General features: G+C 46.9%; 1 protein-coding gene across 12 annotated transcripts in view; it reads right to left on the minus strand.

Moving 5' to 3' along the window:
• The window catches only part of RHBDL3 (rhomboid like 3), a 144217-nt gene that overhangs the window by 60534 nt on the left and 65048 nt on the right, over positions 1-18635 (minus strand). For all 12 annotated transcript variants that reach the window (XM_081181441.1, XM_081181440.1, XM_081181439.1 and 9 more), the window contains one exon: positions 12314-12472. Coding sequence is in view for 8 of the 12 variants with exons in the window: in XM_081181442.1 (XP_081037568.1) it covers positions 12314-12472 (159 nt within the window). In the remaining 4 variants the exon portion in view is untranslated. The remainder of the gene's footprint in view (positions 1-12313; positions 12473-18635) is intronic.

Genomic DNA, 18635 nt, shown 5'->3' on the forward strand with positions numbered 1-18635 from the left:
AAGAAATAGTCTATTTTTGTTGTTGTTTTTTAAAAAAACAACCTAAATATATGCATGAAGAGCTGTGCACCTACTTTGCTGGTGATGTCCAAAATAACTTCAAAGAAGTTGAGGCATCTCTCTGAAATGGTGAAGCAGTTGGGGTTGACTAGAAGAATGTACATACAACCATATTAAGAGGGAATATTGTACTGTACTAAGAAAATGTGAAGAGTTCCTAACAATTCCCTTTTAGAAACATATTTCTGATGTGATCCATCTTTCTTTCTTTCTTTCTTTCTTTCTTTCTTTCTTTCTTTCTTTCTTTCTTTCTTGTTGGTGCACAGACACATTGATTCCCAGATTAAAAAAAGAAGGTTAACTTATGGAAAATTAAACCAAAACCATTAAAAATTAAGAGATATGCCAACCACTTCCTCCTACTTCACAAAGAAGTAGCTGGTCATTTCTAATTATCCCTGAAACAGAAAATATCACGTTCTATCAAACTCACAGGGATGTTTTATTTAAATGCTTTTCTAGGTTACTAAGTAGTTTTTACTAGTTATTTGAATTCTTTGTTAGTGACTGGTATCAAGAGACCCCCAACTGAGGCCAGAGCTCCTTTGTACAGGAAATCCGTAAGACACAATCCATCCCTTAAGGACCTTTCCTATGAAAAAAAGACAGACAAAAAGAAACAAGATGCTTAAAGAGGTGATGGAGTGTACTAAAGGTCACAGAAGGAAGGTCAAAAAGGCAGGGGTGGGGAACAAAATCTTGCCTAAATGCTCCAAGTATCCAGTCGAGTTGCTTTATCATGTGGTTTTCTGTGGCATTTGGAAGTCCAGTGTGTGTTATATTATGTGCAAAGAATTGGTTCGCCACAGTGGCAGGCAGAACAATTCAACAGCCCCCAAGTGACTGCTACTTCACTTACACCAAATGAAGTGTTACTTTATTTAAAGTTTTTCAGTTATACAAAACGTATCAATAATAAAACTATACCTGAAGGAACGTCTCCACCCTTATTGTTCAGCCCAGACACTGAGATCCAGCGCCCAAGGGCCTTCTGGCAGTTCCCTCCCTGTGAGAAGTGAGGTTGCAGGGAACCAGGCAGAGGGCCTTCTCGGTAGCGGCACCCGCCCTGTGTAATGCCCTCCCATCAAATGTCAAGGAAATAAAGAACTATCTGACTTTTAGGAGACATCTGAAGGCAGCCCTGTTTAGGGAAGTTTTTAATGTTTGATGTTTTATCTCTTTTTTATTATTATTAATGTTCTGCTGGGAGCCACCCAGAGTGGCTGAGGAAACCCAGCCAAATGGGCAGGGTATAAATTATTTATTTATTTATTTATTTATTTATTTATTTATTTATTTATTTATTTATTATTAGACCGCTATGTCACAGCTAACACAGTTGCAACCCTATGTCAACAAGTGGCAGAATCAACAAGGGCTGTAGAAAACAACACTCCCACAGCACCCACCCCTGGCAATTCTACCATCCACTCATCATGACGAGGCTCACTAGCAACACTTTAATGGTCACCAACTTGAATGGCTTTTATAGCTGGGACAGCTCACTTGGTAGAGTATGAGGCTCAATCTCAAGGTTGTGGGGTCGAGCCCCACATTGGTCAAAAGATTCCTGCATTGCAGAGGGTTTGACTAAGATGACCCTCGTGGTCCCTTCCAACTCTATGATTCACACACCGAACCCTGTGTGACGCACACCCAATAAAACGGGAAGCTCTGTAGAAATGAACTGTCTTGGATGATGTCACCACAGTACATAGCTGCTCCCAACAGGAATCTAATTAAATTGTCTTCCAGCCAGAGCCTCACAGCAGACCATGACTCTTAACCCTGCACAGGCTTCTTGTTAGATCAAAAGGAGACACAGCACACTCAGAAGCAGAAGAAGAAAGAACTGGAACACCATTTTTTAAAAGCTTAGACTCAATAATATGAGCAGATATGCCTCCATCTCGCTGGGAGATGGATAGCCTAGTGAGCTGAGAGTGATAAGCCATGATCCGAGTCCCACTCAGGATGGTGTTTCTTTCCTCTGCCCACAGAGGAATTTTTTTTCCACTGGAATGCTATACAGTGGTACCTCGGGTTAAGAACTTAATTTGTTCTGGAGGTCCGTTCTTAACCTGAAAGTGTTCTTAACCTGAGGTACTACTTTAGCTAATGGGGCCTCCCACTGCTGCCATGCAGCCACACAATTTCTGTTCTCATCCTGAAGCAAGATTCTTAACCCAAGGTACTATTTCTGGGTTAGCGGGGTCTGTAACCTGAAGCGTCTGTAACCCGAGGTACCACTGTATTCACATGAGGTCCACAGGCAAGTTTCCCTACAACATAAACTGCAAGAGGTTCTGATACAGCAAAAATGGGATTGGGCTGTTATCTTCTTGGCCCACATGGCAAACCAAGTGGTGCTGATCTTTAAAGCCCTAAACGGCCTCGGTCCAGTATACTTGAAGGAGCGTCTCCACCTCCATCATTCTGCCCGGACACTGAGGTCCAGCGCCGAGGGCCTTCTGGCGGTTCCCTCGCTATAAGAAGCCAAGTTACAGGGGACCAGGCAGAGGGCCTTCTCGGTAGTAGCACCTGCCCTGTGGAAAGCCCTCCCACCAGATGTCAAAGAGAAAAACAACTACCAGACTTTTAGAAGACATCTGAAGGCAACCCTGTTTAGGGAAGTTTTTAATGTTTGATGCTTTATTGTGTTTTTAATATTTTGTTGGGAGCCACCCAGAGTGGCTGGGGAAACCCAGCCATATGGGCGGGGTATAAATCATCATTATTTATTATTATTATTATTATTATTATTATTATTATTATTATTATTATTATTATTATTATTATTGGAGTATAACAGGTGGTACCATTAAACAAGGGAAGTACTGTACAAAACCTCACAAGGCATGTTGCCACCTCTCTCTCTCTCTCTCTCTCTCTCTGATTTAGTGCCACAGTGTTAGCTTGGGAACCTGCAGGGCAGACATGGTCCTGGTTCACGACCATGGAATCAGCTTACAGTAGTTTAACCTGGAAGTCACTAGGGTTGAAGTGGTAGTGGCTAGGTCACTACATTCCAGTAGGGTGTCCCAGTGGCAAACTACCGTATTTTTCGCACCATAGGGCGCACCGGACCATAGGGCGCACCCAGTTTTTAGGGGGGGAATTCAAGAAAAAAAATCTCTCCCCCCCCGCAGCCCCAAAGAGCAGCGTACAGGCTGCACACAACCTCTCCCTGCCGGAGGGGTTGCGTGCAGCTATGGATCAAGCCAAGGCAGCGAGCAGGATGGATCCCGCTCGCTGTTTTGGCTTCCCCTTTAGCCCCATGCAGCCTCTCCTTGGCGGAGGGGCTGCACAGGGCTTTCCTGGCTTTACTGGGAGGTGGGGGGATTCCCTCACCTCTCCCCAAAGCCCGCAGAAGCCGTGCAAACCCTTTAAAGAGATCACGGCTTCTCCTGGCTTTCCTGGGAGGCGGGGGGATTCCCCCACCTCCCGCAAAACCGGCAGAAGCCGCGCGCCTTTTAAAAGGGCTGCACGGCTTCTCCTGGCTTTCCTGGGAGGCGGGGGGATTCCCCCGCCTCCCGCAAAACCGGCAGAAGCCACGCGCCTTTTAAAAGGGCTGCACGGCTTCTCCTGGCTTTCCTGGAAGGCGGGGGGATTCCCCCGCCTCCCGCAAAACCAGGCTCCCCCCCAGCCTTCTAGCCAAGTCGGGGGACAGCGGCAAAGGCGCCCTGCGCCCCTGCCGCTGTCCCCCGAGTTTGCGGGGCTGGCGACGGGGAGGAGCAGGCTTCTCCCCCCGCCAGCCTTCTAGCCAAGTCGGGGGACAGCGGCAAAGGCGCGCTGCGCCTCTGCCGCTGTCCCCCGAGTTTGCGGGGCTGGCGACGGGGAGGAGCAGGCTTCTCCCCCCGCCAGCCTTCTAGCCAAGTCGGGGGACAGCGGCAAAGGCGCGCTGCGCCCCTGCCGCTGTCCCCCGAGTTTGCGGGGCTGGCGACGGGGAGGAGCAGGCTTCTCCCCCCGCCAGCCTTCTAGACAAGTCGGGGGACAGCGGCAAAGGCGCGCTGCGCCTCTCCCGCTGTCCCCCGAGTTTGCGGGGCTGGCGACGGGGAGGAGCAGGCTTCTCCCCCCGCCAGCCTTCTAGACAAGTCGGGGGACAGCGGCAAAGGCGCGCTGCGCCCCTGCCGCTGTCTCCCGAGTTTGCGGGGCTGGCGACGGGGAGGAGCAGGCTTCTCCCCCCGCCAGCCTTCTAGCCAAGTCGGGGGACAGCGGCAAAGGCGCGCTGTGCCTCTCCCGCTGTCTCCCGAGTTTGCGGGGCTGGCGACGGGGAGGAGCAGGCTTCTCCCCCCTCCAGCCTTCTAGCCAAGTCGGGGGACAGCGGGAATGGCGCGCTGCGCCTCTCCCGCTGTCTCCCGAGTTTGCGGGGCTGGCGAGGGGGAGGAGCAGGCTCCCCCCCCGCCAGCCTTCTAACCAAGTCGGGGGACAGCGGGAAGGGCGCACTGCGCCTCTCCCGCTGTCCCCCGAGCTTGTGGGGCTGGCGGTGGGGCTCTCCTGAAGCCTGGAGAGCGAGAGGGGTCGGTGCGCACCGACCCCTCTCGCTCTCCAGGCTTCAGCGAAAGCCTGCATTCGCACCATAGGACGCACACACATTTCCCCTTCATTTTTGGAGGGGAAAAAGTGCGTCCTATAGTGCGAAAAATACGGTAATCAAGGTTGGTAAAAAGGTATTCTAATATGGCTGAGAATCTGGGGGCAGCGCCAGGTCCAAAGGTGATTCTGCAGCTGTGAACATGTTCCCTGGTCCCCTCAAAAACAGGCATTGCTCACACTAACTGGCCCGCCACCTAACCAAACGCCGCTGTGTGCCTTTTCTCCACCGCTAGTTTAAGCCCATCAATCAAAACTTCTCTCTTCTAGCTGTGCAGCAAGCCAAGGGTAAAGCGATGGTGTCCTGAACTTGTTTTGAGATGCTGTGAACAGCTCTGATCAATAATGTTTTAACAATTTGCAGCTGGCACTTGCTTTTCTTTCATGAATATTGATAAGAACATACAAAGGCACACGTGTAATCCACCCATATACAAGATGTATTTTGTATCAATCTCTGTTTTCAGCGCCACAAATCTTTCTCTTTTCTTTTTTTGCGGGGGTGGGGTTAGCCGATCAAGCATGCTGAGTAAGTCAAACAAAACTGTATTGCTCACGCTTCAAATTCTGCTTGCAAATCCATCATGCTATAATATTTCTTTAAATAGTCCATAAAAGACCATTTCCCTCTCATTTCATTTAATCCGCCCCCCTGCAGATAATGTGGTTAAAAAGATAAAATCCAACATAAAATTGCACGTTACCCACTGGAGCACATCATGTGGGAAGGTTGGCGCTGGACCTCAGTGTCTGGGCTGAACGATGGGGGCAGAGACACTCCTTCAGGTATCCTGGGCCGAGGCCCTTTAGGGCATTAAAGGTCAGCACCAACACTTTGAATTGTGCTTGGAAACGTACTGGTATATTAGAAAACTTATCACTCAAAAGTAAAAACAAAAACGAAAGAAGCGGCTACAGGTAAACAAATACCTGTGTGTATGCCCACAACAGACCTCAGGTGCGGCATATGGTGTGCAAAGGGTTAAAAAGAAGTGCAACCATTGCTGCTGCTCCTATGACTCATGTTGTGTTTGGCTTTTCTTATGTCCCTCTACCAGTTCCTTTCTATGTAAGCTGGCCTTGGTTACTCCTGTTTATCCTCTGTTGAATAATGAACTCATTCTGCTTTTCTCTTGGAGTCTGCTGTGGTGCCTGGTTAACAGAAAGGTGTGAGCAGATGCATGATTAAGAATATTACATCAGATTTCCAGAACTTATACTGGGTGGGGAAGTACTGATTGAGGGGAGAGGACAACAAGACAGAGTGCAAATCCATTTCATCAAGCACTGTCCCACTAGTGTGGATGGGAAACACTGAGACAGCGTCCAACCGAAAGTGCTCATGTGTGGGCAATTATGCATGAAAGCAAACACGGAAAGAAACTGGACCTGGGAGACCCATGTGCACTGCAACACTCTGGTGCATATGCAGCCACTGTGGAAGGCTGAGTTTTAAGCTACAACTGGAAGTCTCCACTAGGAGAACTGGAGCTCTAGTCAAGACAACACAATCAGGACCTAGAGATTGTCACCACAGTTCACAACCAATCCCTCCATCCAAATAACTGAACTAAAACACTTTTACCTGTGCAACATAGTGGTGCAATTAGGCAATTTGAGACCCAGACATAAAGTTCAGGGGGGTGGACCGCTCTGCAGACATAAAGAATATTATTTATAGCTGTTGCCTTCAGGGCTCCTTCTGCTCCTTCTGCTGAGTGCAGCGCTGGACCTCTGCCCCAAAGGCAACATGAGTGCAACATGGTTGTCTTACTCGCTTTGCCCTAGTGACAGTTCCATGTGCTCCTTTGGAGGCCACTCCCGGGGTCCTCCAATTTTTTGGAGTGCTCATCAGGTGGTGGAGGGAGTTGCTCTGGGAAGAGGAGGGACCTCAGAAGTCTGGTTGATGCACCGTTCAATCCCTTTCTACAAAAAGGAGGAATTCGTGGGTCTTTCAGCCACATAGCCTTGTTTTGTGTACCTTAGAGGTCATCCACGGGGCACCCTTTCCGCCCTTTCTCTGGAGAACTGTGAGCTCTGAAAGCATTAATGGCACTGCTCTTGTTTCAATGGAATGCTTTTCGTCTAAGGCCCGGGTTGACACGCACACAATCGTTTGATTTCTCATTGCTTGATAGCTCACAAATGAATGTGTGAAATGACTCCATGGAACTGCGTTTAACGAAGACCCCTGCTGATTCTGGCCAATGGCCTTTCTAGTCCAGCATTCGGTTCTCACAGTGGCCAGCCAGACGCCTGAGGGAAATTTGCAAGAAGGAACTGAGTGCAACAGCATCATCCCTTCTTCTGATTCACAGCAAGCAGCAGAGGCAGAACATAGTCTTATCCTCCATGAATCTGTGCAGTCCTTTTTAAAAAGTCATCCAAATTGAATGCCATCACTGCCTCTTTGGGGAGGAAATCCCATAGATGCGCTGTGTAAAGAAATCCCTCCATTTGTCTGTCTGGAATCTTCACTGGATGTCCCTGAGTTCTAGAATTATTTTTGTGAGGTTGGGGGCAGGGAGAAGCATAAATGTTATTACCACGAACTTCTGTTTTCAGAAGTATTCCAGAAGGCATTCCTTATCTTCAGGAATGCATCCCAGAAGATGCTGGAAAACTTGCCCCTAGCTATTTTCTCCACACCACTCATAATTTTACGTACGTCAATCACGTGGAAGTTCTCTCTGCAGTGTTTTGTTTGAGATGGGCTCATTCCCATGTGAAAAGTCACCACTTGATATCACAGTTGTCAAGTAATTAGCATGCACGCACATAAACCAGGTGACCGCTAACCTCAGAACATTGCCCACAGACCAGCTCCAACATCAGGTGAATTTAGGCTGCAACCTCAGGCACAGTTAATGCTGGGAATTAAGTCCCACTGAATCCAGAAGAATATACTTCTGGAAATTTTATTGTCCAGAATCAGACTGCTACGTTGGCACCTCCAGATCTGAACTCGTCCACTTCAAAGCTTTATGTGGTGATGAGAGAAGACAATGGTAGGCTTCAGATAGATGGAAACATCCTTGGAAAGACGTCCAACATTCAGTGGTGCTTCCAATGAACAGTGGCCCCCTTTCCTATTTAATTTGAAGCTTCAGTGTCTGTAGGTCAATTGACTAGAACGGCAAAAACGTAAATGAATGGGTACAGAGGGTTAGGTGTGATAGGAAATCAATGGTTTCTTGCCACATTGGTTCAATAAACATGTAATGAAATTTTCTCATTTATAGGAGAGATCGTCTGGGTCAGAAGTTGCCTTATTTTCAAAACCAAGGTATCTTAAATTGGAAGTGGGGATCGCCTGACAGTGTCAAACAGAGTGGCAGATACAAGGGATTCTGGCAGATTGCGGTAGACTTATCATGCCACCCTTTTCCAATGTTCTCCCGAGGACTGGCTGCAGCTTTGAGGGAGCAAGTGCTCTTTGAAGAACTTTTTTCTTTAGTCTGCCCTGAATCTTCCAAAGCTTGGCTTCCCTGGGTGTCCGCACGTCCCACCATTATGAGTCTCCATGCCACACAAAGGTTCCTCCATCAGGCCCCTATCTTTGCTGATGACCCAACTGGCTTACCTGACATTGCTCAGTGGACACAGAATCTTGAGTCGCTGCTGGGGGAATGAAATGAAGCATCCGGAACAAGAGCACTCTACCGCTTGCTGTAATATTTTCTTGCAGGTCTTGCTTTTTCAGTTAGGATAACCTGGTATCAACTCTGTGCCATGAGCATTCTCTTGTTGTGAGCCTACAGCATGTGAACCCAGAAAGCCATTGAGGATGAGAGGAACAGAAGAAGAGGTCATGGTCTTAAAAAAAACCCCAGCTGGAGCTGATCAGTAGTAGGCATGCTCAGTAGACTCTCAACCCTCAGCAAAGCAGGATTGGCAGGTTAATCCATTGTATTTTAGCTAGTGATCATTTCATCTCCCCAACAACTGAAGCGGGCAAATTCTACTGCTGCTGATGCTTTTCACTATGTGCATAAAAACCATTCACAAGACATACACAGTCACACGTTTATGTGCTCATCATGATTATGCTTAGTTTGCAATTTAATGAGGTTATTCATGTAGCCCTGCTGAGCTTCTTGCCTGGCTAAGTAAAGAAAACTGATACAACAAGCACAGTAACATTCCTGCTCTGCTCATGGGGAGAAAAACAAATGTGTAAGGAACAGATTGAGGTGCTGGAGCCCGAGTTTAGCTTGACCAAAGCAGACTGAGCTCAGAAAGAGCTAAACCCCAAAGACACAAAGATGAGACCTCCCCTTCAGAAAGACTGGGGCTGTAATCTTGCACAGAGTCACAGCCTTACCCTGTACATGTATACTCGGAAATCTTGCTCGTCTAGCCACTACATTATACTGATTCTCAATTGATGTCATTCTCCTGTTACTAGCTTTTCCTCAAAGTAGGTACAGGCAGCAGCTAACAGTGAGAGAGGGATGTTTGCCAGTTGCCTGAATATCTGACCGCAAGGAAACTATGGCAGATAAAAGCTTTAGAGCAGCAGCAGCTGGTGTGCCCTCCATAGGTTGTTGGGCTCCATCAGCCGCAGCCAGCATGGCTAGTGGCCAAGGGTGATAGAAGTTGTAGCCCAGCAACATCTAGGAGGCACCTCTCCTAATTTATGCTTGCGATCACTAGCTTTAAGGCCAGCAGCTAAACCAAGATGGAAGGGATGCCACTCATACCAATAAACTACTGAATTCAGCTGTTAACATACCTGCTGCAGAGAGGAGAATATGGGTGTGTGTGGAAATAAGAGACTGCTACAGGAAAAGGGTGGGTGTTTCTTGGGGTGCTGTGAGTTTTGGAATGATGGGGACCATATTGTAAGGCTACCAGATTTTTTTCAAAAAATCCAGGGATGCTTTTTTTAAAAAAAGAATTTTTTAAAAAAAAATTTTAAAAAAGGTTGTAATATCTTCTCTTCTGGGGTCTCCTCTGTTGCGCGGCCTTCCTCTGGGCCCCGGCCTGCTCTCTTGGGAGTGCTAGCCACTGTGGAGTAGGCTCAGACCAGGCCTGGGCTCAGCCACGTGTCCTTGCCCTCCTGGTGCTCTCCTACCTCTCCTTCTCAGCGGCGGTGGCTGTGGAGCAGCAAGGTCAGGGCTCCCCTTTCCCCCCCCTCCTTCCTCTTTCTCTCTCTTCCTTCTTCTTCTCCTCTCCTCCTTCTCCCTGCATTGGCTCCAGGGTTTTCCTGGCCCTGGAGTGCCGCTGGGCAGTCGGCTGACTGCTCTCGCTCCTGGCTAGATTTGGGTTGTGGGGTGTGTGTGCCAGCGGTTCCCCCAGTTGACGTGCCGGGCGTCCCTGGTTCCCCTTCGGCAGGGGCGGTGGCAGTGGCAGTCTCAGCAGCCTGGAGCCAGTTGGCTCTGGCTAGCTTCAGGAGCTACTTGCTGCCATGGCGCCCGCCATTTTGCCTCACGTAAAGTCCCCATATGATGTGTCTTGTGCTGTTGAACCAATCATGCAACATTCATTCCCTACTAATAAATCTACAACACTTAAAATATAAATCTGGGGACATTAAATTAAATCTGGGGACATTCCGGGGACGGATTTTGTCCGGGGACAAATTTGTAAATCCGGGGACTGTCTCTGGGAAATGGGGATGTCTGTTAACTATACCATATTGTCAAAACAGCCGTTTCGTACTGTTCCAGCAGCAGAGCATAAACCTATCTATACCACTCCAAGTGTGATCTTGTTTGCAAGCAAATAAAGCAATCAAAATCCAGTAAAAGAGACAGACATTCAAATGAAATACTGCTAGCCTTTGCAACAGGAGGAATTCAGCCCTGTCAAGCTTGATTTCAGCATCGAAATTTTTAAAAAGAGGTTTCAAAAATTAAACCAACCATATCTTATTATGCAAGTCATAAAATGCAATTGCCAAATGGATTGCTTTGGGAGTTAGGAAGATTCCCAAGTCAAACTGGAGGTATGGTTTTGCGACTGATCTGCAGGCACACATTTTAGGTTAATCTGCAGGTTCATAGAATCGTAGGGTCATCTAGTCCAATCCAAGGTTAGTCTGTCTGTCCTTTTGATAAACCTCTATACACAGTGGATTATTCTGAAGCAACTGGGCTGCTTTAGGCCTTCAGCACTTTCACAGTCAGAACTCCACTTTCATTTCACCTTACAACATGGGGTCTATATCTATTTTTCTTTACCACATATGTCCATCTTCCTCCTCTTCCTCCTCCACCTCTGTCTTTCTCCTTCTAAAACTATGTACAACAACAGCAACCACCACCATGCAAGTAATGGTGGGATCCTTGGCTCTTACGCAGGTCCCAGTTCAGGTTTTAAGATCATGGATCTAGGCCAGAAGGCACGCATGTTTATAAGGACACACTTTTGTAAATGATTGGGAGGTTCCAGATAAGGTGCTCTGAGTTTCTAAAAGCAGACTGAGATCTAAACATAATAATTACTAAGCAAGTATAAAATAATGTAAGAATGAGTTTGCAAGTATATTTACTCAGCAATTCATCTCTATCAATTAGGAACACAAGTATGCCTCAGAATGCAGAACAAGATAGTGCAAGAATCACCCTTGAGCATTGGATTTTCTCAAGGGATTGCTTTGCTAAGACTCCCCTGAAGAAAAACTGTTATCTTGAACAAGAAGTGGGTTGCAAAAAGACCAAGAATTTCTGTTTTATTTCACCTGACCTTTGTGGGAAAGACATTTGCTCTGAAAAGACTCTCCACCCTGGAAGAGAGGGGAGTGATTGTGGGCGGGAGCCCGAGCACCGCCCCTAGCAGGGGGCATTAGCCCCCTGCCTCCTCCTCTCACCTGGCTGGCGCCCACGCCCCCTCAGCAGGCATCCAACCAGGTGCCTTCGAGGGGGCGTGTTCAGCAGCCTTTTGCGGCAGCGCCAGCCTCTCCTCGGCCTCATTCTTCTCTGTCCTGCTTGGCGGGAGGCCATGGCACGACCCCCCGGTGACATCAGGGGAGAGCCTATAGTTGGATTAGCATCAACAGGCTCCACCTACTGGTGAATAAACCCCCTTGTTTTAGACATCCAATGCCTAAGCCAATACCTTTTCACTGCTGTAATCAATAAAGTTGTGGCCTTTTCTTGCCCATTAACCTTATATCACGTGTCCTTGTGTATTTATTTCACATCGCGGGGGTCGGGTCCTCGAACCACAAACACAGAAGCTCTTGGCAGGACATTTTGAACCAGAAGCCATCAGGTCAGTTATCAAGAAGGATCTCCAAGTTTCCCAATCAACAATATCCTCACTAACAAGGTCCAAACCCAGCCCTGAGCCAATACGAAGTGGCGGCAGTGGGGGGAAGCATTTAAAAACATAAGAACAGTCCAGACCAAAGTCCTTCCTCTTTTCTCACAGTGGCCAAGCAGATAGCCTTTGGGAAGACCACAAGCAGGACTTCAGCACAGTAGCCTGCTGTTGTTTCTATACTGGCAGATATTCAGAGACATGCTCCTTCTGATTCTGGAGGCAGCATACGGCCATTATAACTAGAATTCGTTTGAAGATGGAAAGCCTTTCAGGCGAACTCTTTGACACCACCCTTCCAGGTGAGAGATGCCCAGTGCAGCGGTGAGAAGGGAGCAGAAAATCAGGATAGGGCCCCTGGAGCCAAGCCTGCAATCAGCACAGAATCACTTACCAAGTTGACGAAATCTTGGTAGCAGATCTTCCCATCAGAATTGTTGTCTGCCAAGGCCAAAAGAACTTCTAGTTTGTGTGGATCTAGCTCAGAGCCATGCCTTTGGAGGAGGTTTCGAAATTTCTCAGTGCTGATGTAGCCAGTGTTTTCAGGGTCAAACTGAAAGAGAGAACCAAAGAGAATGGGGTTCGGCATATTAGCGCTCAACACATTCCCCATCTCTGGCATATAGCTTCGATTATGGTCATATTGCAGTGATAGGGAAATCCACAGCTATTAATGACACAGCAGGGACCAAGAACTAGATCTAGTTTCAGATGTCTTGACAGATCCCAATAATTCAGGTAAACGTAAATTCCTCTCCTACCGACCCAGACCCTGAGATCATCTTCTGAGGCCCTCCTTCATGTGCCTCCCCCTCAAGAGGTCAGGAGGGTGGCAACATGAGAACAGGGCCTTCTCTGCAGTGGCTCCCCGTCTGTGGAATGCTCTCCCCAGGGAAGTTTGCCTGGCACCTTCATTATACGTTCCTTTTTAACCAGGCCTTTGGCTGACCTGATAAACATCCTATAACCTTTAAAATGTGGCTCTTTGGTGGGGGGGGGGAGTGTTATTGGATTATTGTCTCCATTTTGATTTTATATATTGTGATTTTTTTGTGAGACCTCTGGGTATAGGACAGTATATAAATTCAATAAACGAAGAAATGAAATGAAAAGTCTCTTGCTGTGTAAGCCAGCAGAACTTTCTTTTGAGTTTTATCAACCTTGGATAACCTACCTACCTTTTCCCTATCTTGCATTCAAATTTGGATAAAATTGTATTTCTTTACAGCTTATGGCGTTCTCGCTCATTTAATTAAAAATAGATGAATTTTAATGCACTTGGGGGGAAAATCTTCACACACACACACACACACACACACACACACACACACTAAATGCTTTTCTTGGGCAAGATGTTGAAAACCAAACTGAGCCTCAGTTAGAGAAGGATGTCAAATGATGGCAGAATGTTTGGGTGTGGGCTGCAATCATCACACCAAACCCCCAGGACTGGCAGAAGAGCCTAAGGGTGTGACATAAATGCTGCAGGGTCACTGAAAAGGGACCCCCTGTAGCCCTTGGTGCCCCAGGACAACTATGGAATGCTCCACTGTTTGGGCTGCGTCATTTGCCCCCCTGTGCCATTCCATTCCCTCCTTCCCTCTCACAAACCATGGTGGCGCCTCCTGCCTCCCTCCTGCAGGCTTCTCCCCACCCTGCCTAGAGGAGGAAGGGGGTTAGGCAGAGCTGGCTGAGTGCCACTTTAAGCAGCCCCTCTCCGGAGCCAGCCCTTTCGCACTGGTCCATCTTCCCTCCGCCACCGCTGCCTTGGGGCTCCTGTGGGCCAGAGAGTGGAGTGGACGAGCTCTCTCTGCCTACCCACGAGAAGCAGCAGCGGTTGTGGCAGCCCCTGGGAAGGTAAGCACAGCGGCTGGGGCTGGGGAGGAGGACTACTTGCCCCACTCGCCTCTTCTTCTAGTTCCCTCCCCATGACACTTCTCCAGCCCGCAACAAGGTCTGAGGGATAGTGGACCGGCCCATGGCTAAATAATATTTGCCGACCCGTGTCCTAGCCCAACCAGAAGCACTGTAGCACATGAGCTCCCTTTAAGCCATTTTAATTCTACAGGAGTCAGCAGGAACACCACCATGAGCTCCATTAGCTCTCCTTTCTCCTTCCAGGAATGCCTTTGCCTCCAGCAGAAGAGAAAGATGTCGTGGCGGAAAAAGTGCCCCATTCTGCTGACTGTAGTTGATGTAGCTGCAGAGCAAGTTTGATCTCCATCAAATATATCAGAATGTATTGTACTGCTTGGCGTCACTCGAGGGTTCCTGTTATTCAGTGGCTTTTCCAGACAGCAAGGAACTTTGAGACAGATGTCAGTAGTTAAAAAAGAGAGCGAGAGCGAGAGAGAGGAACAGGCAGCACAAGAGAGAGATCTTTTATGTATATCTAAATCAGGCTGTTAAGGAGCAGGTTTGCAATGGCTCAGCAGCAGAGCTGCTTGCCTGTGACCTTAAAAAAACTATTTTCTGCTCCAATTGCTATCATTCTCTCAATCCCATCCTGCAATGTTGTCTAGGTCTTGCTGCAGTTGATGTTTATATGTTTTTCCTTCAGGTTTTTGGCACGCAAAACGTGACCTGTTTTGACACGGCCTCCTAGATTCCGATACTACTTCCAGGTAGCATTTTACTCCTTCCTTTTGGATCACGTTCGGCTTTTCTGCATGTACATATGGAAGCTCTCTCACAGGAAAAGTGCAGTTAGGGATGCCAGCTATTCTCCATCTAAACTCACAGTCGCACTCAAGCAGGGATCTCTCCCATCAATTGATGCCAAATTATTTCAGCTACACATGCAGAGACTAAGGCCCCAGCTGCAATATACATCTAAAGCAGTTACCATACGAAACATATCCAACAGCCATGGCTTCTCTCAAAGGTTGCTGGGAACTGTGGTTTGTTAAAGGTCCTGTTTCCCCCTCACAGAGCTACAATTCCCAGAGTTCCCTGGGGGAAGAGGGACTGACCACTAAACCACTCTGAGAATTGTAACTCTGAGAGGGGAATGGGGATGTAATGTAGTTTGTTAATGAAATGCACTGCTCTTTTGTAAGTGATAAATATTTAAATAAAGTGTGTTTTAAAAGGGGGAGAATTCTAACATTTACTGGGTACTGGGCACTATAAATAAAGTCCTTGCTAATGGTTTTATTCCTGCAAGAGGAGGTGCAATGAACAGAGATATAAAATTTGCCGGGATTCAAACTATCATTTTGTGCTCGCAATTAAAAGTGAGAGCCAGAACTGGCATCGGACCCAAGACATTTTCTTTTGTAAACCCGAATCCCACCAGTAACGAAGTGCAATTTACAGTAAATCCAATGCAGTGTAGTCTTGGCTGGATCTCAGCTGTGGGGAGATTTGCCTTTGATCTTCCAAACTTGGCCTGCTGGCCTCCGCTTGCCAATAATGATGATATCAAGCTTGCCGGTTGGATTGAAAGGCAGAAGAAAAGAGGTAGGGATTTATGAGCGAATTTTCAGCCCAGGAGGGCATTTTTCCATGGAAACATGTTGTACATGTTGGAAAAAGGCAGCTTGATAAGAGCGACAAGAATCTCTCTTCTTTAAAAACAACAACTATTAAAAAAAAACCCATCTCATGGTTTTCTGGCAGTGAACAAAAGCTGCACCTTTGGCTGCGATTGATTGGACGCAGCAGAAGAAAAAGCTGGTTTGATGAGCAGCGTGGATGGCAAAAGTAGCAGCTTGCCAGGAGCTTAAATCTGGCACAGGTTTTCCCCTCAAGCGGAGAACTTGACAAGAAGTCTGCAATACAACAATAACCAAAGTTGGCATAAGACTGATCACTTGGCAGAGAAAACATGTACTTCGGCAGTTTCAATCAGAGCACCTCCAGATCACAATCAGAGGAGGTCTCCTCTGCCTGAAAAAGGGCCCCCGAATAACAAGCTGGTGGAGAAGAACCACAGAATCAGAACTAAGCAGACACAGAGACCAACATCTTCTTCCCAGCCATGGGCCAGACAGGTGTTTCCATGAAACCCACACGAAGGCTGCAGGCTTCCTTTGTTATTCTCCACTTCCCACTCCAATGAACTACTACTCAGAGGCATGCTGCTGTCACAGCTAACAGCAGTCTATCCTTCATCAAATTGTCTCAGCCTGCTTCAAAGCCATTAAACGTCACCATTAAACATAACCAGTTTGAAGTTCAAATTGTGATATCAATTTCATAATTATTGACCTGGTAATATACAGTGGTACCTCGGGTTAAGTACTTAATTCGTTCCGGAGGTCCGTTCTTAACCTGAAACTGTTCTTAACCTGAAGCACCACTTTAGCTAATGGGGCCTCCTGCTCCTGCCGCGCCGCTGGAGCACAATTTCTGTTCTCATCCTGAAGCAAAGTTCTTAACCTGAAGCGCTATTTCTGGGTTAGCGGAGTCTGTAACCTGAAGCGTATGTAACCTGAAGCGTATGCAACCTGAGGTACCACTGTATCCATGAATCATGATGTGTGTTAGGGCTAGGCAATATACTGTTCAAAACCAGATTGAAGTCCATATCGTGATATCAGTTTCATAATTTTTGACCTGGCAATATATTGCGAATCATGGTGTGTGTGCGTGTTATGAAAAAATCACGATGCAGGAAAAACCGTGAAGCCACCCAATGCCTCTACATAATTCCAGCCTTAGTTCACACATCGTGATATATCAGTATGTTGCGATATTTAGCTGGTGATGTACAGTGGTGCCCCGCAAGACGAATGCCTCGCAAGACGAAAAACCTGCTAGACGAAAGGGTTTTCCGTTTTTCGATGCGCTTCGCAAGACGAATTTCCCTATGGGCTTGCTTCGCAAGACGAAAACGCCTTGCGATTTTTTTCGCTCCCCCCCCTTTTTCTAAGCCGCTAAGCCGCTAATAGCCTTTTAGCCGCCAAGCCGCTAAGCCTTTAATAGCCGCTAAACCGCTAATAGCGCTAATCCGCTAATAGGGTTGCTTCGCAAGACGAAAAAACCGCTAGACGAAGAGACTCGCGGAACGGATTATTTTCGTCTCGCGAGGCACCACTGTACTGCAATGTTGAAAACCAGATATCACCCAGCCCTAGTCACATCTTGAGGCAGAATGTTCTATAAGTCCATTATGCTGTGTGTGTAGCTTCAAGTTCTGTTATGATGAGAAAAGCAAAGGGGGAATAACCCTCTCTACTTGGTGCCTAATTTTATAAATGCCCCATTATGTTCTCTTTTCAAAATCAGATTTCAATTTTAAAAACAAACGAACATTTTAGCCTTTCCTCTCAGGGCTGGTGCTCCAGCCTTTTCCATCATTTTGACTGCTCTTTTCTGCACTTTCTTGAGCTCTGTGATGCCCTTCACGAGATGGAACGGACAGGAGCACAGGCAGCATTTCAAATGTGACTCCGTTGCAGATTTAAGAGGAATTAATTCACTTGTTTACTTCTTTCTCAGCATTTGTATGCCACCTTTCAGGGCCTATGCCCTCCCAAGACAGCTTACATACAAAATTAAAAACGTGTAGAATAGATAAAAATCAATCAATTAAAAAAAAAAACAACAAAAAACACTATATAAGCAACAGCCTGGAAGATGCTCAATAGTTCAGCAGCACAGCAAGTCTAGTAAGACAATGGAAGGCACTGGGATACTGTATTTTAATTTCAATCCCTTTGCTAATAATCCTAGACAAACAAACATTGTTGTTTTCACTGCTGCTGCACACTGAGTTGACGATTTCCTTGACTTGACCACCATGACCCCAAGATATCTTTGCTGATTAATCACTGTCAGTTTAGACTCATCAAGATGTATATTTTTTGCCCCAAATTACATCATTTTATGCCTATTTACTCCGAACCTGGATAGCACCCAGGTATTCTAGCTTCTCTCATCTCTTTCCCCTGCATAACCACTAATAATGGGCTCCTCAAAGCCAAAGAGAAGGTGAAGTCTGCACTGTGCCCTTTTAGAGAGTATAAAACCTTGCACTTTATATTTAAAGGGCACAGTTAAAAATGATTCTCAGAGCGTAGCCAGTTCTGCTAAAAAGAAAAAGAAAAAGCAGCGAACACCCACAAATATAGCAGTGCATTTGGAACCATATATGTCAAGAAATAGGAAAGAATTATTACAAGACTGAATTATCACTTCAGCTAAAGCAATCTACTTGATAAAGGCTACTAGATGTTCCCCGATGACATATTGTTTACTTGACAGTCTCTCCCCCCCCCCTTTCCTATTTCTATCTTGCTTTTGGCAGGTATATGAGCTAACATTCTGTACAGAATATGAATTGTGGCAACTGCTCATGTTATAGTCAGGATTCCAGGCAGGCCTGTTGAAAAGCAGAAGATCAACTAGTGCAGTGGCATCAAGATCGCCCTATATTCCCTCCCCCCACTGTGTATTTGTACTCATGGCTTGGAGCTGGTTCACATACAGGATATTCTTCACTCCATGGGACGCTGGTGGCGCTGTGGTCTAAACCACTGAGCCTTTTGGGCTTGCCAATCAGGTTGGCGGTTCAAGTCCCACGATGGAGTGAGCTCCCATTGATCTGTCCCAGCTCCTGCCAAACTAGCAGTTCGAAAGCATGCCAGTGCAAGTAGATAAATAGGTACCACTGAGGCGGGAAGGTAAATGGTGTTTCTGTGCACTGCTCTGGTTCGCCAGAAGCGGCTTAGTCATGCTGGCCACATGACCCGGAAAGCTGTCTGTGGACA

This window comes from Podarcis bocagei, assembly GCF_964188305.1.
Source record: "Podarcis bocagei genome assembly, chromosome: 2".
NCBI classification, from domain to species: domain Eukaryota; kingdom Metazoa; phylum Chordata; class Lepidosauria; order Squamata; family Lacertidae; genus Podarcis; species Podarcis bocagei.